Source organism: Salvelinus fontinalis, unplaced genomic scaffold (assembly GCF_029448725.1).
Source record: "Salvelinus fontinalis isolate EN_2023a unplaced genomic scaffold, ASM2944872v1 scaffold_0424, whole genome shotgun sequence".
Lineage (NCBI taxonomy): Eukaryota > Metazoa > Chordata > Actinopteri > Salmoniformes > Salmonidae > Salvelinus > Salvelinus fontinalis.
Window position 1 is genome coordinate 113,156 of NW_026600633.1, and position 26,550 is coordinate 139,705.

The following is a 26,550-nucleotide window of genomic DNA, read 5'->3' on the forward strand; positions in this document are numbered from 1 at the left end:
CACCTGTAGGTTGTTCCCTCGTTGGTATTTAAACCCTGTGTGTTCCTCAGTTCTTTGCTCAGTGTTTGTACATTAGCACCCAGCCATGCAGTTAACTTTTTCTCTTATTGGATTTTCCAGAGGTTCTCTGGTTTTGTTCTTGTTTATTTTGGATTAGTCTTTCGAGGTTTGTTTTTTCCCTTGCTGTTCTTACCACTTTGTGGATTTTCTTTGTATTTTGGAAGATATCTATTTTTGTCTCTTGGCCTTTCTTTTGACGTTGTGGATTTATATTTTTGCCGGTAGATCTTTCCTTTGATTAAACCACCGTCTCTAGTACTGCTGTGTCCGCCTCATCTTCTGGGTTCTGCCGATTTATTCGTGACTGTTTGTCACACCGGGTCCTGACAGTGTCCACATAAACTGTATATAAAAGTAATTTTTATCCCCCTCTCCATCCTCGTTTCTCTGTATTTTGTCCTTCCCTCCTTAAAAGAGTATAAAACATCTTGAATAGTGATACCCATTGTAAAGAACAGTTTCACCATAAAGTTAAAACAAATGTCATGACATTCAAATTACACATTGAATCACCTGCCAGTAAAAGCAAAACTATTTCATGAGGAAGTGGAAAGCACATAAACCGTAAGATGTCAAAGGCTTCTTGTGATCAACATAACAAATACCTGGGGCACATTAGTGTTGGCGGTAGCCTTGACATTAGAGAGGCAGACCAGTAACCAGAGGGGTTTCAAATGGCCAAACCAGAAGTTACTGGAGTTCTACAGCATGAAGAGGAAATAATGTCAATATTTGAATAACACAATATTTGTTTCAAACTCAATGTTTTATTTGTGGAAAATCGTGATGAAATATGAGAGATGATGAGCTATGACAAGGATTGGATTCACTGAAAAATAACTAAACCAATGTGCATTGTGAGCAACATGACGGTGCCTAAGTTTTGACACTATGATAATATCCTCTTGGAGACTTTATTGATGACATGGTGTGAATCAGGGAATGTGAAGCAATGTTAACAGGCACCACCACGCTATCTCTCATATACGGTAACCTAACGTAGCAGGAGTTAACTAAACACCTGAAACTACTATACTGTCCTACCAAGCAAAAGAGCGGTATCGACATATTTGGTCCAAAATTTGTTAGACATTTTTTAAACATCAAATACATGCTTTATCATGTGGACAAATATCCCGCCTCAATTATGTTGTATTATGGAGAAAGTTGGGGTTCATGTTTACAGTAACTGCATAAAGTTAAAGGGAAACCTAGGGAAAAATCACTCATGTCAGTTAGTTCCATTTACCTTGGTTTCACTGAGCTTTGGACTGTAGTGTCTATGGTAAACCTTGGTATTATGTACTATTCTTTGCTGATTCAAGTATCAAACTATATGACATTGACAGCCACATACAAATAAATATACTAACAGTAACTGCCGTAGGGGATCATAGGTCATATTATCTATGATCAGTAACTGCCGTAGGGGATCATAGGTCATGTCAGAGGTCAGGGTCAATATGAATAAAAAATAATCTCATCGTAAGAGAACATATAATCACATCTCCAATGATCTGCCTACAATTCACTTGGCTGGACAATAAAACAACTTTGAAGTAATTCTTCTCAGTTTCACTATGAGCGATTACTGCTCTTTTGCTTGGTAGGGCAGTATAGATCCCCTAAATCAAGGGGGTCAAACTCATTCCATGGACGGCCAAGTGTCTATGTTTTTTTTGTTATTTTCTTTCAGTTAAGACCTACACAACTAGGTGAGGGGCGTTTCTTACTAATTAGTGACCTTAATTCATCAATCAAGTACAAGGGAGGGGCAAAAATCTGCAGACACACTGCCCTCCATGGAATGAGTTTGACACCTTTGATGTAGGGGATCAATAGTAGTTTCAGGTGTTTCGTTTACACCGGCTACATTAAGTGTCACGTTGTTAAACTCCAACCAACAATCATATCACAGGCTCTTTCCATTTCCCCTGAATACCAGAACATCTGCTTGTTGGGGACTCGGCAGAGAATTTCACTTTCCTGCATTATCAAATTCCTGTCTCTTCTCTTGATTTTCACTAGGATTTTAGCATGTAGCGTGGCATGATAAGTAGCTAGTGCTAGCGCACTAGCTACTTCTTTCGTCTGCAAACATTTGACACGTGACCATATCCTTTACAATTCCCACACTGTAATGGTTTGGACACAAATGCTCTCACCACATTCCTCCCATATCCAACCTTCACATACTCACGTAGTTTCCAACAATAATATCAACAGACTTTTCTCCTTCCTTCCATTTACCATACGGGTCAGGCAACGTGCACTGACCACTCCTAGGATTTACTGACTAAGGTACTCGTCTTCTTTATCCAATGAGGCTCCAGCTGTAACTCCTTGGCAGGAGCCCTGCTCAGAAGATTAGTACATGTTACTTCTGACGTGGACAGTTTGACCAGATCCAGTGCACGCTTCTTCAATCACAGTCATCATTTCCTCCTCCAGCTTCCTTCCTGAGACTCCCCATCCATCACTGTCACCTGTGAGCCTTCAACCCTGTCGGCACTCAAAGCACCTGGCCTGGTTGCTGCTGCTCCCTATGGGTGTGATAGGAATAGTGGAAATGGACTGTTGAACTGTGGCCCAGACACTTCCATACAGCTATCCCTAAAAGTGGGACTTCCTATGGCAGCATTTCCCAAACTAGGTCCTGATGACACCAAGGGGTGAACATTTGTTTTTCCCCCTAGCACTACACAGCTGATTTAAATAAACAACTCCTCATCAAGCTTGGATTATTTGAATCATCCATGTGGTGCTAGGAAAAAAACATAATCACAAAACACATCTCTCAAGTTTCAGTTGGTCTTTGTAGAGTAACCTTATTCCTCTGTTCAAAACAGACATTAGTTTAAAAATGAATGCTAGATTTATTTGTGGGACATGATGATATAATATGAGGTAATAAGCAATGCCAAGGATTACATCAACTCTATTGATGACATTGGAAGGTACATGTTTTTACACTACGATCAAAAGCAGCCACAGCAAACCTCTATTTAAGTGTTAATCAAGGAGTCATCAAGAAAATAATACATCTTTTATAAGGCTGTTGGTGGTTAGTTTTGTGGGAGAAAACATCTACATTGATAAAAAAGAAATTAAACTTCAGTACAGTCAGTGATTACTATTGATAGAGATAAAGTACTAAAAGTATATAGTTTTTCGAATGAAGCAAACGTTGTTTTTTTTTGAATGAAGGATTCTAATGAATTCATGTCCTCAATTCTCAAGCAGAAGGCTGTTCCAGGAAAAGAGAGATCAATGAGTTAGCAAGTGAACTTTTGACAGATCCCGAACGGCCTTCAGATGCAGAGGAGAGGCTAATGTGTGCACACCATGGTGACGCCAGTCTTGGAGACGACCCAAAGACGGCCTAGGTCGTAGGTCTCGTGTTTCTTTGGCATGTACATTGGGACATTGCTCCATCCGGTGCCCTCTGGTTTACTGGCTGTGATGCCGTCTCTGTGTTGAAGAAAGGGTTGGGGATCATGTTTGAAAGATTATGCATTTTTTAAAGTACATACAGTACATTTTTGGACTTTAATAATTGATTATAGCCATTGATTTTTAAGAATATAACTTCTGCCTCTTGAGCTTCATTCAACCACATCAGAAGACAAAATGTAAGTTTTTTCCCAATTGTTTGAAAACAATGTTATTGTAAACAAACAATGTATAGCTTTAAAAAACATGTTTGAAACAACAACAACAACTATGTGGGCCTGTCTTTGCATTCATAGCTCCATGTATGAATTTGAGAGTGGTTACATTTGTCTAGCTGCGTACCTCAGTTGTTTACCAAAACTAGTGGTGGGGGGTCAAACTGTAGCTTTAAAGGATATCCAACCTTTACTAATTTTACCATGAACTGTAAATTGTATTTATTTATCTGTTTTTAATTTTTGTGTAAAGCGCTTCACAAAGCATGTACAGTAAGAACCAGAGTTATTAATAAAGGTATATCATTATTATTATTATAAGTTATTGTTACAAGTCATTTTCAAATGAGTTAATCATGTTGAGGGGAAAAGGGTGGAACCATACACATAGTTCAGTAGCAACCTTACCTGGTAAAAACATCACCCGCAGAGTTGACCCCAAAGACACTACCATCAGTTGCCACCTCAATCATGGAGAGCTTGCCGTCAATGTGACTCCACCCCTTGTTTTGGCAGTTTAGATTCAGCTGGAAAAACAGATTCAATCAGGGTTTTAGGACCATTTCAACAGTTATAATATGAAACAGTTTTAGAATAACTGACACTCTCAATCCTCTACTACTCTGCTCCAGCTCTCACACTCTTTCCCAGATCTTACACTCATTAAGAAGATATCATCATTCTTGTTGACTGCCCAGCACCCAAAAGGTCAACAACCTCCCTCTTCCTGGCAACATTGACCCTGAATAGCTTAAGCTTCGACCCATGAAGTCAAGTGTGAAACTTATTTTCAGACAGAATGGAATATCATCCTTGGTTGCCCCCACAATAAACTGGTCCCCCCCAGCAACCACCTGCTCTGTAGCGGCTGTAGACCACAAAGACAGAGACAGACAAGCAAACATGAAGCACATACTGTACATGTGTTAGTACTGCCAAATTATTTACAATGGCATAATGTTGAACATTAATAATTTACCCTGATGGTAATCAGGAAAGATAAGAAGAAGGTGTTCTCTGGATTCATCATTGGGTAATGCTCTCCACTTACTTCTAAAGGTAAGTTACCCAGTTACCGGCCACATACTTGGAGATTTTGGTTTCGCTGTTGATACTCCAGATCCCTGCTGGTCCTACAGTGATATGCTTCAGGGAATCAGGCAGGCGGATCCATTTATCACCTACCAGGTAGTAGGGGATTTGACTTGTGTTCGTAGCAACCACTTGCCCCAGTCCTGCATCGATCTGCATCAGATTCTTGATTTTCACTACTTCCTGGCAGTCCCAGGCTATGGAGACACCAGATCAAAGACACATCAGTAGAGTTAACCAGCAAAAAGGAGGTATAATTATTAACTTATTAACTCCTCAGACAGCTATACAGGAGAGGGTGGACTAGCATTACAACCCCTCAGACAGCTGTACAGGAGAGGGTCAACAAGCATTACAACCTCTCAGACAACATACTGTACATACTGTAGAAACAACATGTGAGAATACCAATGTCTGGATGATTGATTTGAAGTTATTCATGTAGTAAGTGCATGGTAAAAGATAAATAAAACATCACAGAAGTTGTTTCTATGTATTTACATAATAAGTATCTTGTACTTATAAGGTCCTCAATACTAATCTTTAGTACTAAAGATGACTACTAAATAATTACATTGTATTACTTTGTATTTACTAAGTAAAAATGTACAGTTGAAGTTGGAAGTTTACATACACTTAGGGTGGAGTCATTAAAACTTGTTTTCAACCACTCCACAAATTTCTTGTTAAAACCTGTTAAGGACAGAGGGCGCTATTTTCACTTTGGGGGAAAATCGTGCCCAATTTAAACGGCCCCGTACTCAATTCTTGCTCGTACAATATAGATATTATTATTACTATTGGATAGAAAACACTCTCTAGTTTCTAAAACCGTTTGAATTATATCTGTGAGTAAAACAGAACATTTTGCAGCAAACTTCCTGACAGGAAGTGGAAAATCTGAAATCTAGGGCCTGCCTATAAATGTCCTTGATATATATTAGTATACATGCACTTCATACGCCTTCCACTAGATGTCAACAGGCAATGAGAGAAGAAATGGAGTGTATAACATGATCTGAGGTGGAAAAAAAGCTCTTGGCATGACGTGAGACCCATTTCCTGTTTCCTGGAACGCGCGAGAAGGGACCTGGTATTGCCTTCTGTAAAGCTGTCGTTATAGACGACTAATATCTCCGGCTTTGATTTTATTTGATAAATGTGACAATATCATCGTAAAGTATGTTTTTTCAATATAGTTTTATTAGATTATTGAAATTTATTCGGGACGTTAGGCGTGTTGCGTTGTGTGCCTTTGTTCAGGAAGGAGAGCTTTGCGCTACTTTGCTAGCTTTCCGTGCTAATTGACTGGAGAAAAGGATATTCTAAAACCAAACAACGATTGTTCTGGACAAAGGACCCCTTGTACAACATTCTGATGGAAGATCATCAAAAGTAGGACCCATTTTATGATGCTATTTCATATATCTGTCAAACATGTGAACTAGTAGTTTGCGCCCAGATTTTGGGCACTCTCTCGCTATAACTAAGCTGGATGTCGTAATGAAGTTATTTTTAGAATTCTAACACGGCGATTGCATTAAGAACTAGTGTATCTATCATTTCCTATACAACATGTATTTTCTAGTAACGTTTATGAATAGTTATTTGTTCAGAATAGTTAAGTGTCATAAAAATATCCGCACATTCTGGGAAAAAGATGCTACGTTAGCACAATGTATAACCACTGATTTCAGCTCTAAATATGCACATTTTTGAACAAAACATAAGTGTATGTATAACCTGATGTTATAGGACTGTCATCTGATGAAGGTTTATGAAGGTTAGTGAAAATTAATATCTTTTGCTGGTTTATTCGCTATCGCTAACGTGCCTATTGCTATCGCTAACGTACCTTGATGAATGAATGCGGTAGTGTGGTAGGCTATTGTAGTAAGCTAATATAATGCTAAATTGTGTTTTCACTGTAAAACACCTAAAAAATCGGAAATATTGTCTGGATTCACAAGATGCTTGTCTTTAATTTGCTGTACACCATCGATTTTTCAGAAATGTTTTATGACGAGTATTTAGGTATTTCACGTTGGTCTCTATAATTACTCTGGCTGCTTCGGTGCTATTTTTTATGGTAGCTGTGATGGTAGCTGCAATGTAAAACTGATTTATACCTCAAATATGCACATTTTTCGAACAAAACATAGATTGATTGTATAACATGTTATAGGACTGTCATCTGATTAAGTTGTTTCTTGGTTAGTTTGGTTGGATCTTGGTTAGTTATGTTGGTTTTGTGCATGCTACCTGTGCTGTGAAAAATGTCTGTCCTTTTTTGTATTTGGTGGTGAGCTAACATAAATATACGTGGTGTTTTCGCTGTAAAACATTTTAAAAATCGGACATGTTGGCTGGATTCACAAGATGTGTATCTTTCATTTGCTGTATTGGACTTGTTAATGTGTGAAAGTTAAATATTTCTCAAAAATATTTTGGGAATTTCGCGCTCTGCTCTATAGTTTTGGCAAGTCGGTTAGGACATCTACTTTGTGCATAACACAAGTAATTTTTCCAACAATTGTTTACAGACAGATTATTTCACTTATAATTCACTGTACCACAATTCCAGTGGGTCGGAAGTTTACATACGCTAAGTTGACTGTGCCTTTAAACAGCTTGGAAAATTCCAGAAAATTATGTCATGGCTTTAGAAGCGTCTGATAGGTTAATTAACATAATTTGAGTCAATTGGAGGTGTACCTGTGGATATATTCAAGGCCTACCTTCAAACTCAGTGCCTCTTTGCTTGACATCATGGGAAAATCAAAAGAAATCAGCCAAGAATTCAGTGTTATTGTGTTGCTGACCACCACACGTCTGGTTCATCCTTCGGAGCAATTTCCAAACGCCTGAAGGTACCACGTTCATCTGTACAAACAATAGTACGCAAGTATAAACACCTTGGGACCACGCGGCCATCATACCGCTCAGGAAGGTTTGCATGCCGGGGATAGCAGAAGCGTCTTCACCGATGTCCGACAAAGGCCGGTTGAGGGAACTTCGGACGAAATTACGTCGGCAGACCAGACATGATGGATCGGCGGGGTTCCGTGTCGACAAAGGGTCCAGGCCAATTGGCAAAAGAGGTATTGTAGCTGGAGTAATTTTGTTTGCTAGCCGGGAGATGCGCCTGGCTCGGGGCTAACTGGTGCTAGCTTCGGGACAAGGGCGTTAGCCAATATAGCCACTCGGTATCAGCTAGCTATTTGCGATGATCCGATGCAAAGGTCCAGAGCTTACGACAGGAATCAGGCGATGTAATGGTTTCTAGTCGTGCTAGTGAAGAGTCCGGGGGGCATCAGCTGTGTAGCCGAGTGATCATAGGGTCCACTGAACAGGCCGGGAGATGGACCTGGCTCAAAGGTGAGCTTCGGGGCTGGGCCACTCGGTAGCAGCTAGCTAGCTGTAGTGATCTGGAGTAATGGTCCAGTAATGGTGTAACGGTTCTCCTCTTCCTCTTCATCCGAAGAGGAGGAGCATGGATTGAACCAAGACGCAGCGTGATACTTAGACATAATTTATTTTAACAAGACGGAAAAAACACGAAACGAAAACACTTGAATAATTAACAAAATAACAAAACGGAGTAGACAGACCTGGACATGGAACTTACATAAAACACGAAGAACTCACGAACAGGAACAGACTACATAAACCGATACAGTCCTGTGTGGCGCGACAAACACTGACACAGGAGACAACCGCCCACAACAAACACTGTGAAACAACCTACCTTAATATGACTCTCAATTAGAGGAAACGCCAAACACCTGCCTCTAATTGAGAGCCATACCAGGCAACCTTTAAACAAACATAGAAACAGAAAACATAGACTGCCCACCCAAACTCACGTCCTGACCAACTAACACATACAACAAACAGAAAACAGGTCAGGAACGTGACATAACCCCCCCCTCAAGGTGCGTACTCCGAACGCACCACCAAAAGTCCAGGGGAGGGTCTGGGTGGGCGTCTGACCACGGTGGTGGCTCAGGCTCTGGGCGAGGTCCCCACCCCACCATAGTCAATCCCAGCTTACGCCCCCTTAAAATGACCACCCTCCCATTACACCCACTTAACTTAATAGGTAACTTCAAAATAAGGGGCAGCACCAGGATAAGGTAGCTCAATACAAAGAGATAGCTCAAGACAGAGAGGTAGGTCAAGATAGAGAGGTAGCTTAGGATAGAGGGGCAACTCCGGACTGAAGGGCAGCTCCAGACAGAGAGACAGCTCTGGACTGAGGGGCAGTTCTGGATAAATAGCCGCTCTGGGCTGAGGGACAGCTCATGACTGGCTGACGGCTCTGGACGCTCATGGCTGGCTGACGGCTCTGGACGCTCATGGCTGGCTGACGGCTCTGGCAGATCCTGTCTGGTTGGCGGCTCTGGCAGATCCTGTCTGGTTGGCGGCTCTGGCAGATCCTGTCTGGTTGGCGGCTCTGGCAGATCCTGTCTGGTTGGCGGCTCTGGCAGATCCTGTCTGGTTGGCGGCTCTGGCAGATCCTGTCTGGTTGGCGGCTCTGGCAGATCCTGTCTGACCAATGGCTCTAGCGGCTCCTGACTGACTAACGGCTCTAACGGCTCGGGACAGACGGGCGGCTCGTATGGCTCGGGACAGACAGATGGCTCAGACGGCGCTGGGCAGACGGATGGCTCAGACGGTGCTGGGGAGACGGATGGCTCAGACGGCGCTGGGGAGATGAATGGCTCAGACGGCGCTGGGGAGACGGATGGCTCTGGCCGGATGAGACGCACTGTAGACCTGGTGCGTGGTGCCGGAACTGGAGGCACCGGGCTAAGGACACGCACCTTCATGCTAGTGCGGGGAGCAGGGACAGGGCACACTGGACTCTCAAAGCGTACTATTTGCCTGGTGCGTGGTACCGGCACTGGTGGCACCGGGCTGAGGGCACGCACATCAGGACGAGTACGGAGAGAAGGAACAGTGTGAACAGGGCTCTGGAGACGCACAGGTGGCTTAGTGCGTGGAGCCGGAACTGGAGGCACTGGGCTGGAGACACGCACCATAGGAAGAGTGCGTGGAGGAGGAACAGTGCTCTGAAAACGCACTGGAAGCCTGGTGCGTGGTGTAGGCACTGGTGGTACTGGGCTGGGGCGGGGAGGTAGCGCCGGAAATACAGGACCGTGCAGGCGTATTGGCTCCCTTGAACACTGAGCCTGCCCAACCTTACCTGGCTGAATGCTCCCCGTCGCCCGACCAGTGCGGGGAGGTGGAATAACCCGCACCGGGCTATGTAGGCGAACCGGGGACACCATGCCTAAGGCTGGTGCCATGTAAGCCGGCCCAAGGAGACGTACTGGTGGCCAGATATGTAGAGCCGGCTTCATGGCACTTGGCTCAATGCTCAATCCAGCTCTACCAGTGCGGGGAGGTGGAATAACCCGCACCGGGCTATGCACACGTACAGGAGACACCGTGCGCTCTACTGCGTAACACGGCGTCTGCCCGTACTCCCACTCTCCACGGTTAGCCTGAGAAGTGGGCGCAGGTCTCCTACCTGCCCTTGGCCCACTACCTCTTAGCCCCCCCCCCCCCAATAATTTTTTTGGGTTTCTTCACTGGCTTCCGTGCTAGCCGGGTACCTTCATAAATCCGGTCTCTCTCTCCCGTTGCCTCCGCTCTCCTAATCGCCTCCAGCTGTTCCCATGGAAGGCGATCTCTTCCAGCTCGGATCTCCTCCCATGTGTTGCAACCTTTTCCATTTAACACGTCCTCCCATGTCCACTGCTCGAACTTATGCTGCTTGGTTCTGGATCGGTGGGTACGGTTCTCCTCTTCCTCTTCATCCGAAGAGGAGGAGCATGGATTGAACCAAGACGCAGCGTGATACTTAGACATAATTTATTTAAACAAGACGGAAAAAACACGAAACGAAAACACTTGAATAATTAACAAAATAACAAAAAGGAGTAGACAGACCTGGACATGGAACTTACATAAAACACGAAGAACTCACGAACAGGAACAGACTACATAAACCGATACAGTCCCGTGTGGCGCGACAAACACTGACACAGGAGACAACCACCCACAAAAAACACTGTGAAACAACCTACCTTAATATGACTCTCAATTAGAGGAAACGCCAAACACCTGCCTCTAATTGAGAGCCATACCAGGCAACCCTTAAACAAACATATAAACAGAAAACATAGACTGCCCACCCAAACTCACGTCCTGACCAACTAACACATACAAAACTAACAGAAAAAAAGGTCAGGAACGTGACAAATGGGGTAATCTGGAGAAATGGTGGAGAAAAGCAGTCCGATATTCTCAGGGTTGATATCGCACTGAGCAGACTGGCGGGTATTATCCAGGGTAAAAGCGTCTGGTGTCTGAGCTAGAGGTAAAGGCCGCTAGCAGTGGCTAACAATAACTAACTAGCTAGTAGCTAATTAGCTGATTAGCATCTGATGGAGGTTCTAGCTGTAAGTTCTAAAAAAAATAGCGGATCCGTATCACATTGGGTGAGGTGGGTTGCCATCTTGGATCACTATGTGATACTACTTTGAAGAATCTAAAATATTAAATATGTTTTGATTTGTTTAACACTTTTTTGGTAACTACACGATTCCATATATGTTCATTCACAGTTTTGATGTCTTCACTATTATTCTACAATGTAGAAAATAGTAAAACTAAAGAAAAACCCTTGAATGAGTAGTTGTGTCCTAACTTTTGATTGGTACTGTTGTTGGATGGAAAGTTGTTGACTGAGACATGGGAATGAAGAAAGTTAACATTCTGTCCAAATATGTTATTGTTGAATCTCAGGGGGGAAGCACAAGGCAAATGTCTGTTTTCAGTCACAGATAAGGGAGGACAGGCGTGGATTAAGGAGGAGAGAGGAATTCGGCCCAGGTCACAGGTCAGATGGAGTGAGAAGGAAAAGACCACAAAGGTTTTAGCGTCAGGCGGGGCCATGAGTACACCAGTGAGAGGAACCAAACAAGTTATTGACTAGCAACCTAGATGTATTGGCTGTCTAGATGTGCAAGGAGTTGATTCCGGCTAGTTGGAGGACAAAAATATGTGTGTTTGTGTAATCATGTTTTTGTATTTTGCAGTTGTTTAACCCAGTGGGTGAATGAACTTAGTTTGAGCTTTTCGTGAGTTTTTACTCTGTTTGTTCAGAACCTAACACAACCTTACCTAGTATAAACATCAACCAAAAAGTTGATCCCACCACCATCAGTTGCCACTTCAATCATGAAAGCTTGCCATCAATCCACCCGTTGTGGCAGTCTTGATTCAGCTGGAAACAAACAGATTCAATTAGGGTTTTAGAACAATTTCAACAGTTATAATATGAAACATTTACATATGAAACAGTTGTAAAATAACTGAGGTTTTCCATCCTCTACTACTCTACTCCAGCTCTCACACTCTTTCCCAGATCTTACACTCATTAAGAAGATATCATCATTCTTGTTGACTGCCCATGGAAGGGGTGTCTGGTGCCTTGTGTGTGTCCGACAGTATGGAGTATCGTCCAACAATAAACTGAACACCTCCAGCATCCACCTGTTTCAGAAAGCCTGAAGACAACAAAGACAGACGGACAGACAAGCAAACGGGAGCACGTATCTGTGAATTCTGCCAAATGACTTACATGTTAAAACTGTAAAACATTAATATCTTTTCAACACCCTGATGGTATCAGGAAAGCTAAGAAGCATGTGTCCTCTGGATAAATATTGAGTAATGCTCTCCACTTACCTGCAGCTTGCACCCAATTACTGGCCACACACTTGTGAATTGAGTCTGCCTTGTTGATACCCCAGATCCCTGCTGGTCCTACAGTGATATGATTCAGGGAACCAGACAGGCAGATTAATTTATCACCTACCTGGTAGTAGGACATTTTAATTGTGTCCGTTGCAACCACTTGCCCAGTCCTACATCAGTCTGCATCAGATTTTCGATGTCCACTAGCTCCTGACAGTCCCATGCTATAGAGACAAAGACATATGAGTAGATTGCACCAATAAAATCTTGATCAATTCCAAGTTGATCAAGCATGTTTCAGATGATGGTAACTTACTGTGACTGATGACCAGGAGACAGAGGACCAATAGGATGGCTGCAGTGGCTCTCATGATGTCTCTGTAGATCTACAGTATAAATTGAGATTTTACCCTAGACTTCAATCATCCCCTTGCAGGGCTTTGCGCTTTAATAGCCCTGCACAAAGCTTTAAAAGCAATGATTACTTCCTGTTCCACCTGTATAACAAAGAGTTGATGGGAGGCTTGACCCAGACAGGCTTTTCTGGTTCTTCTGTAATGGTTAGGGTAAATACAGACACTTATGGATAAGTGAAAAACCCCGTTAACTGCTGCTGCGCCACTACCTAACTGCTACTGCCCCGCTACCTAAATGCTACTGCCCTGCTACCTAAATGCTACTGTCCTGCTACCTAACTGCTACTGCCCAACCACCTAGCTGCTACTGCCCTGCTACCTAGCTGCTACTGCCCCGCTACCTAACTGCTACTGCCCCGCTACCTAAATGCTACTGCCCCACTACCTAGCTGCTACTGTCCTGCTACCTAACTGCTACTGCCCCACCACCTAACTGCAACTGCCCCACCACCTAACTGCAACTGTCCTGCTACCTAACTGCTACTGCCCCGCTACCTAACTGCTACTGCCTCGCTACCTAACTGCTACTGCCCTGCTACCTAACTGCTACTGCCCTGCTACCTAACTGCTACTGCTCTGCCACCTAACTGCTACTGCCCTGCTACCTAACTGCTACTGCTCTGCCACCTAACTGCTACTGCCCTGCTACCTAACTGCTACTGCCCTGCTACCTAACTGCTACTGCCCTGCTACCTAACTGCTACTGCCCTGCTACCTAACTGCTACTGCCCTGCTACCTAACTGCTACTGCCCTGCTACCTAACTGTTACTGCCCTGCTACCTAATTGCTACTGCCCTGCTACCTAACTGCTACTGCCCTGCTACCTAACTGTTACTGCCCTGCTACCTAACTGTTACTGCCCTGCTACCTAACTGTTACTGCCCTGCTACCTAACTGTTACTGCCCTGCTACCTAACTGTTACTGCCCTGCTACCTAACTGTTACTGCCCTGCTACCTAACTGTTACTGCCCTGCTACCTAACTGTTACTGCCCTGCTACCTAACTGTTACTGCCCTGCTACCTAACTGTTACTGCCCTGCTACCTAACTGTTACTGCCCTGCTACCTAACTGTTACTGCCCTGCTACCTAACTGTTACTGCCCTGCTACCTAACTACTACTGCCCTGCTACCTAACTGTTACTGCCCTGCTACCTAACTGTTACTGCCCTGCTACCTAACTACTACTGCCCTGCTACCTAATTGTTACTGCCCTGCTACCTAATTGTTACTGCCCTGCTACCTAACTGTTACTACCCTGCTACCTAACTGCTACTGCTGTGCTACTTAACTGCTACTGCTGTACTACTTAACTGTTACTGCCCTGCTACCTAACTGTTACTGCCCTGCTACCTAACTGCTACTGCCCTGCTACATAACTGTTACTGCCCTGCTACCTAACCACTACTGCCCTGCTACCTAACCGTTACTGCCCTGCTACCTAACTGTTACTGCCCTGCTACCTAACTGTTACTGCCCTGCTACCTAACTGTTACTGCCCTGCTACCTAACTGTTACTGCCCTGCTACCTAACTGTTACTGCCCTGCTACCTAACTGTTACTGCCCTGCTACCTAACTGTTACTGCCCTGCTACCTAACTGTTACTGCCCTGCTACCTAACTGTTACTGCCCTGCTACCTAACTGTTACTGCCCTGCTACCTAACTGTTACTGCCCTGCTACCTAACTGTTACTGCCCTGCTACCTAACTGTTACTGCCCTGCTACCTAACTGTTACTGCCCTGCTACCTAACTGTTACTGCCCTGCTACCTAACTGTTACTGCCCTGCTACCTAACTGTTACTGCCCTGCTACCTAACTGTTACTGCCCTGCTACCTAACTACTACTGCCCTGCTACCTAACTGTTACTGCCCTGCTACCTAACTGTTACTGCCCTGCTACCTAACTACTACTGCCCTGCTACCTAATTGTTACTGCCCTGCTACCTAATTGTTACTGCCCTGCTACCTAACTGTTACTACCCTGCTACCTAACTGCTACTGCTGTGCTACTTAACTGCTACTGCTGTACTACTTAACTGTTACTGCCCTGCTACCTAACTGTTACTGCCCTGCTACCTAACTGCTACTGCCCTGCTACATAACTGTTACTGCCCTGCTACCTAACCACTACTGCCCTGCTACCTAACCGTTACTGCCCTGCTACCTAACTGTTACTGCCCTGCTACCTAACTGTTACTGCCCTGCTACCTAACTGTTACTGCCCTGCTACCTAACTGTTACTGCCCTGCTACCTAACTGTTACTGCCCTGCTACCTAACTGTTACTGCCCTGCTACCTAACTGTTACTGCCCTGCTACCTAACTGTTACTGCCCTGCTACCTAACTGTTACTGCCCTGCTACCTAACTGTTACTGCCCTGCTACCTAACTGTTACTGCCCTGCTACCTAACTGTTACTGCCCTGCTACCTAACTGTTACTGCCCTGCTACCAAACTGTTACCTCCCTGCTACCAAACTGTTACTGCCCTGCTACCAAACTGTTACTGCCCTGCTACCTAACGGTTACTGCCCTGCTACCTAACCACTACTGCCCTGCTACCTAACCACTACTGCCCTGCTACCTAACTGTTACTGCCCTGCTACCTAACTGTTACTGCCCTGCTACCTAACTGTTACTGCCCTGCTGCCTAACTGTTACTGCCCTGATACCTAACTGTTACTGCCCTGCTACCTAACTGTTACTGCCCTGCTACCTAACTGTTACTGCCCTGCTACCTAACTGTTACTGCCCTGCTACCTAACTGTTACTGCCCTGCTACCTAACTGTTACTGCCCTGCTACCTAACTGTTACCTCCCTGCTACCAAACTGTTACTGCCCTGCTACCTAACTGCTACTGCCCTGCTACATAACTGTTACTGCCCTGCTACCTAACCGTTACTGCCCTGCTACCTAACTGTTACTGCCCTGCTACCTAACTGTTACTGCCCTGCTACCTAACTGTTACTGCCCTGCTACCTAACTGTTACTGCCCTGCTACCTAACTGTTACTGCCCTGCTACCTAACTGTTACTGCCCTGCTGCCTAACTGTTACTGCCCTGCTACCTAACTGTTACTGCCCTGCTACCTAACTGTTACTGCCCTGCTACCTAACTGTTACTGCCCTGCTACCTAACTGTTACTGCCCTGCTACCTAACTGTTACTGCCCTGCTACCTAACTGTTACCTCCCTGCTACCAAACTGTTACTGCCCTGCTACCTAACTACTACTGCCCTGCTACCTAACTACTACTGCCCTGCTACCTAACTGTTACTGCCCTGCTACCTAACTGTTACTGCCCTGCTACCTAACTACTACTGCCCTGCTACCTAACTGTTACTGGCTACCTAACTACTACTGCCCTGCTACCTAACTGTTACTGGCTACCTAACTACTACTGCCCTGCTACCTAACTGTTACTGCCCTGCTACCTAACTGTTACTGCCCTGCTACCTAACTGTTACTGCCCTGCTACCTAACTGTTACTGCCCTGCTACCTAACTGTTACTGCCCTGCTACCTAACTACTACTGCCCTGCTACCTAACTACTACTGCCCTGCTACCTAACTACTACTGCCCTGCTACCTAACTGATATTGCTGCAACTTAAAGGGAAATGCAACACTGTTTTGTCAATCTCTCATATCATTATCATGTAGAAATGGAATGGAATGTTGTAACTATTTCTCCAGGCACAACAAGACTGTGGCTTCTATGAAACCTGTCCCGAGTAACCACAGACCAGATAAACAGATACAACAATCTTACTAGTGTAGACAGGGCAAACCCGTTTTCACGATTTCTGTTAGTTCCATTTATATTACAAAAAAAGAAAAAAAATCAATAATCAATATGCAGAAACAGTTTGTGATCCGTTGAAAAGCTAATGTACTCAGATTACTAGTATTTTTTAACTAACACATTAACAACTGCATATGCGCCAAGAACCCTTTTGTTTTAACAAGTGGCATCTGATCAGATCTAACACAATTGACACATCTGGTGAATCATTTGTTTATCACTGGTAAGAAGAGAATTTGCTAAAGACAGTCATCTACATTTTAGAGTGTCGGATGGAGATTCAGGGAGGCTGCCGAAACAGGGAAGGAAACCAAATCTGTGGCTTTTTATTTAACCACAATGAATCACAACCATACAGCGGATAGGTAGCAGGGCAGTAGCAGTTAGGTAGCGGGGCAGTAGCAGTTAGGTAGCGGGGCAGTAGCAGTTAGGTAGCGGGGCAGTAGCAGTTAGGTAGCGGGGCAGTAGCAGTTAGGTAGCGGGGCAGTAGCAGTTAGGTAGCGGGGCAGTAGCAGTTAGGTAGCGGGGCAGTAGCAGTTAGGTAGCGGGGCAGTAGCAGTTAGGTAGCGGGGCAGTAGCAGTTAGGTAGCGGGGCAGTAGCAGTTAGGTAGCGGGGCAGTAGCAGTTAGGTAGCGGGGCAGTAGCAGTTAGGTAGCGGGGCAGTAGCAGTTAGGTAGCGGGGCAGTAGCAGTTAGGTAGCGGGGCAGTAGCAGTTAGGTAGCGGGGCAGTAGCAGTTAGGTAGCGGGGCAGTAGCAGTTAGGTAGCGGGGCAGTAGCAGTTAGGTAGCGGGGCAGTAGCAGTTAGGTAGCGGGGCAGTAGCAGTTAGGTAGCGAGGCAGTAGCAGTTAGGTAGCGAGGCAGTAGCAGTTAGGTAGCGAGGCAGTAGCAGTTAGGTAGCGAGGCAGTAGCAGTTAGGTAGCGGGGCAGTAGCAGTTAGGTAGCGAGGCAGTAGCAGTTAGGTAGCGGGGCAGTAGCAGTTAGGTAGCGGGGCAGTAGCAGTTAGGTAGCGGGGCAGTAGCAGTTAGGTAGCGGGGCAGTAGCAGTTAGGTAGCGGGGCAGTAGCAGTTAGGTAGCGGGGCAGTAGCAGTTAGGTAGCGGGGAAGTAGCAGTTAGGGAGCGGGGCAGTAGCAGTTAGGGAGCGAGGCAGTAGCAGTTAGGTAGCGGGGCAGTAGCAGTTAGGTAGCGGGGCAGTAGCAGTTAGGTAGCGAGGCAGTAGCCGTTAGGTAGCAGGGAAGTAGCAGTTAGGTAGCGGGGCAGTAGCAGTTAGGTAGTGGGGCAGTAGTAGTAAGGTAGCAGGGCAGTAGCAGTTAGGTAGCAGGGAAGTAGCAGTTAGGGAGCGGGGCAGTAGCAGTTAGGGAGCGGGGCAGTAGCAGTTAGGGAGCGGGGCAGTAGCAGTTAGGGAGCGAGGCAGTAGCAGTTAGGTAGCGAGGCAGTAGCAGTTAGGTAGCGAGGCAGTAGCAGTTAGGTAGCGAGGCAGTAGCAGTTAGGTAGCGAGGCAGTAGCAGTTAGGTAGCAGGGCAGTAACAGTTAGTTAGTGGGGCAGTAACAGTTAGTTAGTGGGGCAGTAGTAGTTAAGTAGTGGGGCAGTAGCAGTTAGGTAGTGGGGCAGTAGTAGTTAGGTAGCAGGGCAGTAACAGTTAGGTAGTGGGGCAGTAGTAGTAAGGTAGCAGGGCAGTAGCAGTTAGGTAGCGGGGCAGTAGCAGTTAGGTAGCGGGGCAGTAGCAGTTAGGTAACAGGGAAGTAACAGTTAAGTAGCAGAGCAGTAGTAGTTAGGTAGCAGTGCAGTAGCAGTTAGGTAGTGGGGCAGTAGTAGTTAGGTAGCGAGACAGTAGCAGTTAGGTAGTGGGGCAGTAGTAGTTAGGTAGCAGGGCAGTAGCAGTTAGGTAGCAGGGCAGTAACAGTTAGGTAGTGGGGCAGTAGCAGTTAGGTAGTGGGGCAGTAGCGGGGAAGTAGCAGTTTGGTAGCAGGGCAGTAGCAGTTAGGTAGCTAGGCAGTAGCAGTTAGGTAGCTAGGCAGTAGCAGTTAGGTAGTGGGGCAGTAGTAGTTAGGTAGCGAGACAGTAGCAGTTAGGTAGTGGGGCAGTAGTAGTTAGGTAGCAGGGCAGTAACAGTTAGGTAGTGGGGCAGTAGCAGTTAGGTAGTGGGGCAGTAGCGGGGAAGTAGCAGTTTGGTAGCAGGGCAGTAGCAGTTAGATAGCAGGGCAGTAGCAGTTAGGTAGCGGGGCAGTAGCAGTTTGGTAGCGGGTTCTTTCACTTATCCATAAATTGTCTGTATTTACCCTAACCATTACAGAAGAACCAGAAAAGCCTGTCTGGGTTAAGCCTCCCATCAACTCTTTGTTATACAGGTGGAACAGGAAGCCATCATTGCTTTTAAAGCTATGTGCAGGGCTATTAAAGCGCAAAGCCCTGCAAGGGGATGATTGAAGTCTGGTGTAAAATCTCAATTTATACTGTAGATCTACAGAGACATCATGAGAGCCACTGTAGCCGTCCTATTGGTCCTCTGTCTCCTGGTCATCAGTCACAGTAAGTTACCATCATCTGAAACATGCTTGATCAACTTGGAATTGATCAAGATTTTATTGGTGCAATCTACTCATATGTCTTTGTCTCTATAGCATGGGACTGTCAGGAGCTAGTGGACATCAAGAATCTGATGCAGACTGATGTAGGACTGGGCAAGTGGTTGCAACGGACACAATTAAAATGTCCTACTACCCGGTAGGTGATAAATGGGTCTACCTGCCTGGTTCCCTGAATCATATCACTGTAGGACCAGCAGGGATCTGGAGTATCAACAAGGCAGACTCAATTCACAAGTGTGTGGCCGGTAACTGGGTGCAAGCTGCAGGTAAGTGGAGAGCATTACTCAATATTTATCCAGAGGGCACATGCTTCTTAGCTTTCCTGATACCATCAGGGTGTTGAAAAGTTATTCATGTTTCCCAGTTTTAACATGTAAGTCATTTGGCAGAATTCACAGATACGTGCTCCCGTTTGCTTGTCTGTCCGTCTGTCTTTGTTGTCTTCAGGCTTTCTGAAACAGGTGGATGCTGCAGGTGTTCAGTTTATTGTTGGACGATACTCCATACTGTCGGACACACAAGGCACCAGACACCCCTTCCATGGACAGGATTGCCAGGAGCTGTGAAGTACTACAGTTGTGGACCCTTTGGGTGCTGGGCAGTCAACAAGAATGATGATATCTTCTTAATGAATGTAGGATCTGGGAAAGAGTGTGAGAGCTGGAGCAGGGTAGTAGAGGATGGAGAGTGTCAGTTTATAAAACTGTTTCATATTATAACTGTTGAAATTGTCATTAAACCCTGATTGAATCTGTTTGTTTCCAGCTGAATCAAGACTGCCTAAACAACAGGTGGAGTCACATTGACGGGAAGCTTTTTATGATTGAGGTGGAAACTGATGGTAGTGGGGTCAACTTTTTGGGTGATGTTTATACTAGGTAAGGTTGTGTTAGGTTCTGAACAAACAGAGTAAAAACTCACAAAAAGCTCAAACTAAGTTCATTCACCCACTGGGTTAAACTGCAAAATACAAAAACATGATTACACAAACACACATATTTTTTTGTCCTCCCACTAGCCAGAATCAACTCCTTGCACATCTAGACAGCCAATACATCTCTGTTGCTAGTCAAGAACTTGTTTAGTTCCTCTCACTGGTTTAGTCATGGCCCCACCTGACACTAAAACCTTTGTGGTCTGTTGTAATGGCTTTCCTCCTCCTCTTCATCCAAAGAGGGGGAGCAGGGATTCGACCAAAACGCAGCGTGGTTATATGACATGATATTTATTAAACAAAACCGAAAACACGAAGAACACTTGAATAGATACAAAAACAACAAACGACATAGACTGACCTGAACGTAGGAACTTACATGTAATGAAGAACGCAGGAACAGGAAAAACAGACTACACAAAAACCGAACGAACAAACAAACCGAAACAGTCCCGTGTGGCTTAACATACACAGACACTGACACAGGATACAACCACCCACAAACAAACAGTGTAAAAACACCTACCTTAATATGGCCCTCAATCAGAGGAAATGAAAACCACCTGCCTCTAATTGAGAGCCATATCAGGTCACCCTTAACAACAGAAAACCGGTCAGGAACGTGACATCTGTTCCTTCTCACTCCATCTGACCTGTGACCTTGGCCGAATTCCTCTCTCCTCCTTAATCCACGCCTGTCCTCCCTTATCTGTGACTGAAACCAGACATTTGCCCTGTGCTTCCCCCCTTAGGATCCATGAGATTCAACAGTAACATGTTTGACAGAATGTAAACTTTCTTCATTCCCATGTCTCAGTCAACAACTTTCCATACACCTACAGTACCAGTCAAAAGTTAGGACACAACTATTCATTCAAGGATTTTTCTTCTGTTTTACTATTTTCTACATTGTAGAATAATAGTGAAGACATCAAAACTGTGAAATAACACATATGGAATTGTGTAGTTACCAAAAAAGTGTTAAACAAATCAAAACATATTTAATATTTTAGATTCTTCAAAGTAGTATCACATAGTGATCCAAGATGGCAACCCACCTCACCCAATGTGATACGGATCCGCAATTCTTTTTTAGACCTTACAGCTAGAACCTCCATCAGAAGCTAGCCATCAGATGCTAATCAGCTAATTAGCTACTAGCTAGTTAGTCATTGTTAGCCACTGCTAGCGGCCTTTACCTCTAGCTCAGACACCAGCCGCTTTCACCCTGGATAATACCCGCCAGTCTGCTCAGTGCGATATTAACCCTGAGAATATTGGACTGCTTTTCTCCACCATTACTCCAGATTACTCCATTACTGGACCATTATTCCAGATCACCACAGCTAGCTAGCTTCTACCGAGTGGCCCAGCCCCAAAGCTAGCCTTTGAGCCAGGCCCATCTCCCGGCCTGCTCAGTGGACCCTATGATCACTCGGCTACAAAGCTGATGCCCGCCGGACTCTTCACTAGCACGACTAGAAACCATTACATCGCCGGATTCCTGCCGTAAGCTCTGGACCTTTGCATCGGATCATCGCAACTAGCTAGCTGCTACCGAGTGGCTATAGTGGCTAACGCCCTTGTCCCGAAGCTAGCACCAGTTAGCCCCGAGCCAGGCGCATCTCCCAGCTAGCAAACAAATTTACTCCAGCTACAATACCTCTTTTGCCAATTGGCCTGGACCCTTTGTCGACACAGAGCCCCGCCGATCCATCACGTCTGGTCTGCCGACGTAATTTCGTCCGATGTTCCCTCAACCGGCCTTTGTCGGACATCGGTGAAGATGCTTCTGCTAGCCCCGGCCTGCTAACCTTTATGAACGCCGTGTCTCCCGCTTGCTAGCGTAGTAACGACTTCCCTGTTTCATTTATTTCTGTTCACTGGACCCTATGATACCTGGCTCCATAGCTGATGCCTGCTGGACTGTTCATTAATCACGGTACTCCATATTGTTTATTTTGTTTATCTGTCCGCCCCAGACTTCGAACTCAGGCCCTGTGTGTAGTTAACTGACCCTCTCTGCCCATTCATCGCCATTTTACCTGTTGTTGTTGTCTTGGCTGATTAGCTGTTGCTGTCTTACCCGTTGTTGTCTTAGCTAGCTCTCCCAATCAACACCTGTGATTGCTTTATGCCACGCTTAATGTCTCTCTAATGTCAATATGGCTTGTATACTGTTGTTTAGGGTAGTTATCATTGTTTTATTTTACTGCGGAGCCCCTAGCCCCACACAACATGCCTCAGATACCACTTTTCCCCCTTCTCCCACAAACGGGGTGACCTCAACTAGCATAACTAGCACCTCCAGAGATGCAACCTCTTTTATTGTCACTCAATGCCTAGGTTTACATCCACTCTACCATACCCGTGTCTGTTCATTATGCCCTGAATCTTTTCTACCATGCCCAGAAATCTGCTCCTTTTATTCTCTGTCCCCAACGCAATAGACGACCAGATTATATGTATTTATATAGCCCTTCTTACATCAGCTGATATCTCAAAGTGCTGTACAGAAACCCAGCCTAAAACCCCAAACAGCAAGCAATGCAGGTGTAGCAGCACGGTGGCTAGGAAAAACTCCCTAGAAAGGCTAAAACCTAGGAAGAAACCTAGAGAGGAACCAGGCTATGAGGGGTGGCCAGTCCTCTTCTGGCTGTGCCGGCTGGAGATTATAACAGAACATGGCCAAGATGTTCAAATGTTCATAAATGATAAGCATGGTCAAATAATAATAATCACAGTAGTTGTCGAGGGTGCAACAGGTCAGCACCTCAGGAGTAAATGTCAGTTGGCTTTTCATAGCCGATCATTGAGAGTATCTCTACCACTCCTGCTGTCTCTAGAGAGTTGAAAACATTGGGTCTGGGACAGGTAGCATGTCCGGTGAAAAGGCCAGGGTTCCATAGCCGCAGGCAGAAAAGTTGAAACTGGAGCAGCAGCACGGCCAGGTGGACTGGGGACAGCAAGGAGTCATTATGCTAGGTAGTCCTGAGGCATGGTCCTAGGGCTCAGGTCCTCCGAGAGAGAGAAAGAAAGAAAGAGCGAAAGAGAGAATTAGAGAGAGCATACTTAAATTCACACAGTGTCACGTCTTCCACTGAAGTCGGTTCCTCTCCTTGTTTAGGCGGCGTTCGGCGGTCGGCGTCACCGGTCTTCTAGCCTGTTACGTTCCCCAGTTTCTGTGTTCTGTTTGTATTTGAGTGTGTGTTTCAGGAGATGGCTTCCTGAAGTACTCCCCAACCAGCTGATTGGTCTACCCCAGGCTAATTGGTGATTGGAGCTGACCCCGCCCCCTCGTCAAGAAGCAGCTGACTCTAATCACCATTGCCACCTGAAGATAAAAGCCAGTGTTCTGCCCAAGAGGGAGTAGAGAGAGAGGAGATTTGGAGTAGAGATTTGGAGTAGAGATTTGGAGTAGAGATTTGGAGATTGAGAGAGAGAAAAATTAGATTGTGATATAGTGTGGGTTGTGTATCAGAAAGTGTGGTATGTACTGTTGTTGTTGGTAGCAGTTTTTCTATGTCCTGTGTTTGAGTGTTTGTGAAATCATTAATAAATACTCTGGTTCATTTGTTCCCAGGGGGGGAAGGAGAAGGCACTTTGGGAGTGCTTAGGCAAGAGGCCCGCGGGCATACATATACCCGTAGTATATTTACTGTCTAGGCACACTAGGTAAGACCTGGGCGGACCACCCCCTGTATTTTGGTTAGGGCACCAGACGGTGCTAAGTTAGTTAAGTGGGTAGGCAGGTTAGATAGGAGAGGGGGAACTTTGATATTTACTTTCTTTGCTTTGGTTCCGTCCAGCCCCTTTTCCCCATATTACCGTGTAAGAAAATAATTCCAAGTAAACGGTAAAATCTGCTTTTGTGTCATCCTTGCTCGCACCTACAGTCCATACCTCTTGCACTTCAGAGAGTTGAGTTATAGCAGGGAGTTGCGTTCCCTCTTCTCAGAGGCGTGCGTAACATAATGGGGGCTCATCCGGGATACCATTAAACCCACCGGACCCTGCTGCACTGAGCTCTCTGTGGTTAGTGATTGAGGTGTGATGGTAGGTTGTGAGTTTGGATGACTTGTTTAGTTTGTGTGTTCAGTATATTGTTGTGTACAAGATGGCTGCCTCAGCCATCTCCAAGTTCATTGATGCGCCCTCTATTGATTGTTTGGTGAGGTTTCGAAAAGTAGACCTTATAGCTATAGCTGACCATTATGGATTTGTTATCCCTGAGAAAGCCCTAAAGGCTGAGCTTTTGGTGCTAGTCAGGGAGGGTTTAGTAAGAGAAAGAATTCTCTCATTGAAAGGAGAGGAGACGGGTAGACTTTCCAATGCCAAGTCGGAGGACAGGGCAGAGGAAGGGGTTGCTCGTACCCCCTTTACATTGCCTCGATTCGATCCTTTATCTTCTGCTTCAGGTCGTTCAGACGGGACCGCTAGGCTGAAGGTGAGGCTGGCCCGGTTAGAAATGGAGCAAAAAGATAAAGAGAGACAAATGCATTTTGACCTTGAAATTAGGAAAATAGAAGCCGACAAGGAGGTGAGGATCCGACAGCTAGAGCTAGATGCTGGCTCCGGTACGACTCCAAAAGCTGCTCATCATCAAGCCCACTTTGATGTAAGTAAAAATATCGCTTTAGTCCCACCATTCCGAGAGTCGGAAGTTGATTCCTATTTCTCTGCGTTTGAGCGTGTGGCCGCTGCGCTGCATTGGCCACTCGAGGTTTGGCCGCTCCTGTTGCAATGTAAATTGTCTGGGAAAGCCCAGGAAGTAGTAGCTGCTCTCTCGCTGGAAGACAGTTTACATTACGAAACAGTTTAAACTACCGTATTGCGGGCTTATGAGTTGGTGCCTGAAGCTTATAGACAGCGCTTCAGGAACCACAAGAAACCCTCTCACCGTACTTTTGTTGAGTTTGCTAGGGACAAAGAGTCTCTGTTTAATCGAAAGTGTTCAGCCAGCAAAGCTAACACCTTTGCTGATATTCGGGAGTTGATGCTGTTGGAGGATTTTAAAAGCAACCTCCCTGATAGAATTGTAGTTCATTTAAATGAACAGAAAGTGGTGACATTGGCCCAGGCAGCAGTGTTGGCAGATGAGTACGCTTTGACACACAAGACTGTCTTTGGTGCACCTCGTTTTGAAGGTAGACTGATTACGTCATCAGTGCCTCATTCAGGTCGCTTTTCCTCTGACAAGCCTTTTCATGAGATCCGTGAATGTTTTTACTGTCACCAAAAGGGTCACGTGATTGCGGACTGCCCAGTTTTGAAAAATAAACCGAAACAGTCCCAGTCACCGTCCCCAAAAAGGAAAAGTTTGGGTTTAGTCAAGTCTTTGGCTCGTCCGTTGGTCCGAGGTATTGATTCAGCATTTGAGAAACCGGATCCTGTCTATGCTCCGTTTATCTCTACCGGTTGTGTTTCCTTAACTGGAGAACAAGCTGATCAAAAGCCAATTAAAATCTTACGAGACACAGGGGCGGCGCAGTCAGTAATTATTACTGATGCTTTACCCTGGTCTCCTGAAACGTATTGTGGCTCGCATGTTATATTACAGGGGATAGAGACAAAAACAGTACCTGTACCATTACACTGGGTCCACTTAGTGTCAGACTTGGTATCAGGACGTTTCCGTGTTGGTGTAGTGTCTACACTGCCAGTAAAAGGAGTCACATTGCTATTAGGGAATGATATTGCTGGTGGTAACGTTACTCCTGTGTTAGAGGTAGTAGACAACCCAGAAATCAAAAATGCAGATGAGAAATTGGTTCAAGCATTTCCACATGTTTTTCCTGCTTGTGTGTTAACGAGGGCACAATCTCGCAAGCTTGGAGATGTGGTGGATTTGGCTAGTTCCATTTTTGAGAATGTTGAAGTAGAAGACAATGCACCGAGTATTCCTTCTGCAAGTCCGACAGTTTTTACTCCTGTAAAAACTAAGGCAGGGGACTGCGAAATCGCACCCCAATTACATGACATTCTTTTGTCTGTCACCCCTGAGAAGGTGATTGAATGTCAAAAAGGAGACACCAGTCTTCGTAAGTGTTTTGCTTCGGTAATTTCCATTGAAGAAGCTAAAACTAGAGAGACTGCCTACTTTATGGAAGCAGGAGTTTTGATGCGTAAATGGGCAGCTCATGACACCGTTAATGACTGGAGTGAAGTGTGTCAAGTGGTTGTTCCTACACCGTTCCGACAGCAGGTGCTGTCACTCGCC

The 26,550-nt window shown here is 45.4% G+C and overlaps 1 protein-coding gene and 2 pseudogenes across 1 annotated transcript; 1 reads left to right on the top strand and 2 right to left on the bottom strand.

Annotated features, from left to right (window-relative positions):
- Nucleotides 1-2,779: 2,779 nt before the first annotated feature.
- LOC129845996 (fish-egg lectin-like) lies at nucleotides 2,780-5,071 on the bottom strand. Its single transcript, XM_055913991.1, has 3 exons — nucleotides 4,784-5,071; nucleotides 4,137-4,263; nucleotides 2,780-3,531 (listed from the first exon to the last, which is right to left on the bottom strand). Exons 1-3 carry the CDS (start codon nucleotides 4,977-4,979, stop codon nucleotides 3,390-3,392), a joined length of 465 nt encoding a protein of 154 aa, XP_055769966.1. The 5' UTR covers nucleotides 4,980-5,071; the 3' UTR covers nucleotides 2,780-3,389.
- A 6,939-nt stretch (nucleotides 5,072-12,010) lies between these two features.
- LOC129845997 (fish-egg lectin-like) lies at nucleotides 12,011-12,961 on the bottom strand (annotated as a pseudogene).
- A 6,321-nt stretch (nucleotides 12,962-19,282) lies between these two features.
- LOC129845998 (fish-egg lectin-like) lies at nucleotides 19,283-20,311 on the top strand (annotated as a pseudogene).
- The last annotated feature ends 6,239 nt before the right edge of the window (nucleotides 20,312-26,550 follow it).

Coding starts and splice junctions, on each gene's coding strand:
- LOC129845996 (XM_055913991.1), bottom strand. CDS start 4,979: ATGCAGATCGATGCAGGACTGGGGCAAGTGGTTGCTACGAACACAAGT. Junction 4,264..4,783: donor TAACTGGGTAACTTACCTTT/AGAAGTAAGTGG, acceptor GATTGAATCTGT/TTTTCCAGCTGAATCTAAAC. Junction 3,532..4,136: donor GCGGGTGATGTTTTTACCAG/GTAAGGTTGCTA, acceptor TCTTCAACACAG/AGACGGCATCACAGCCAGTA.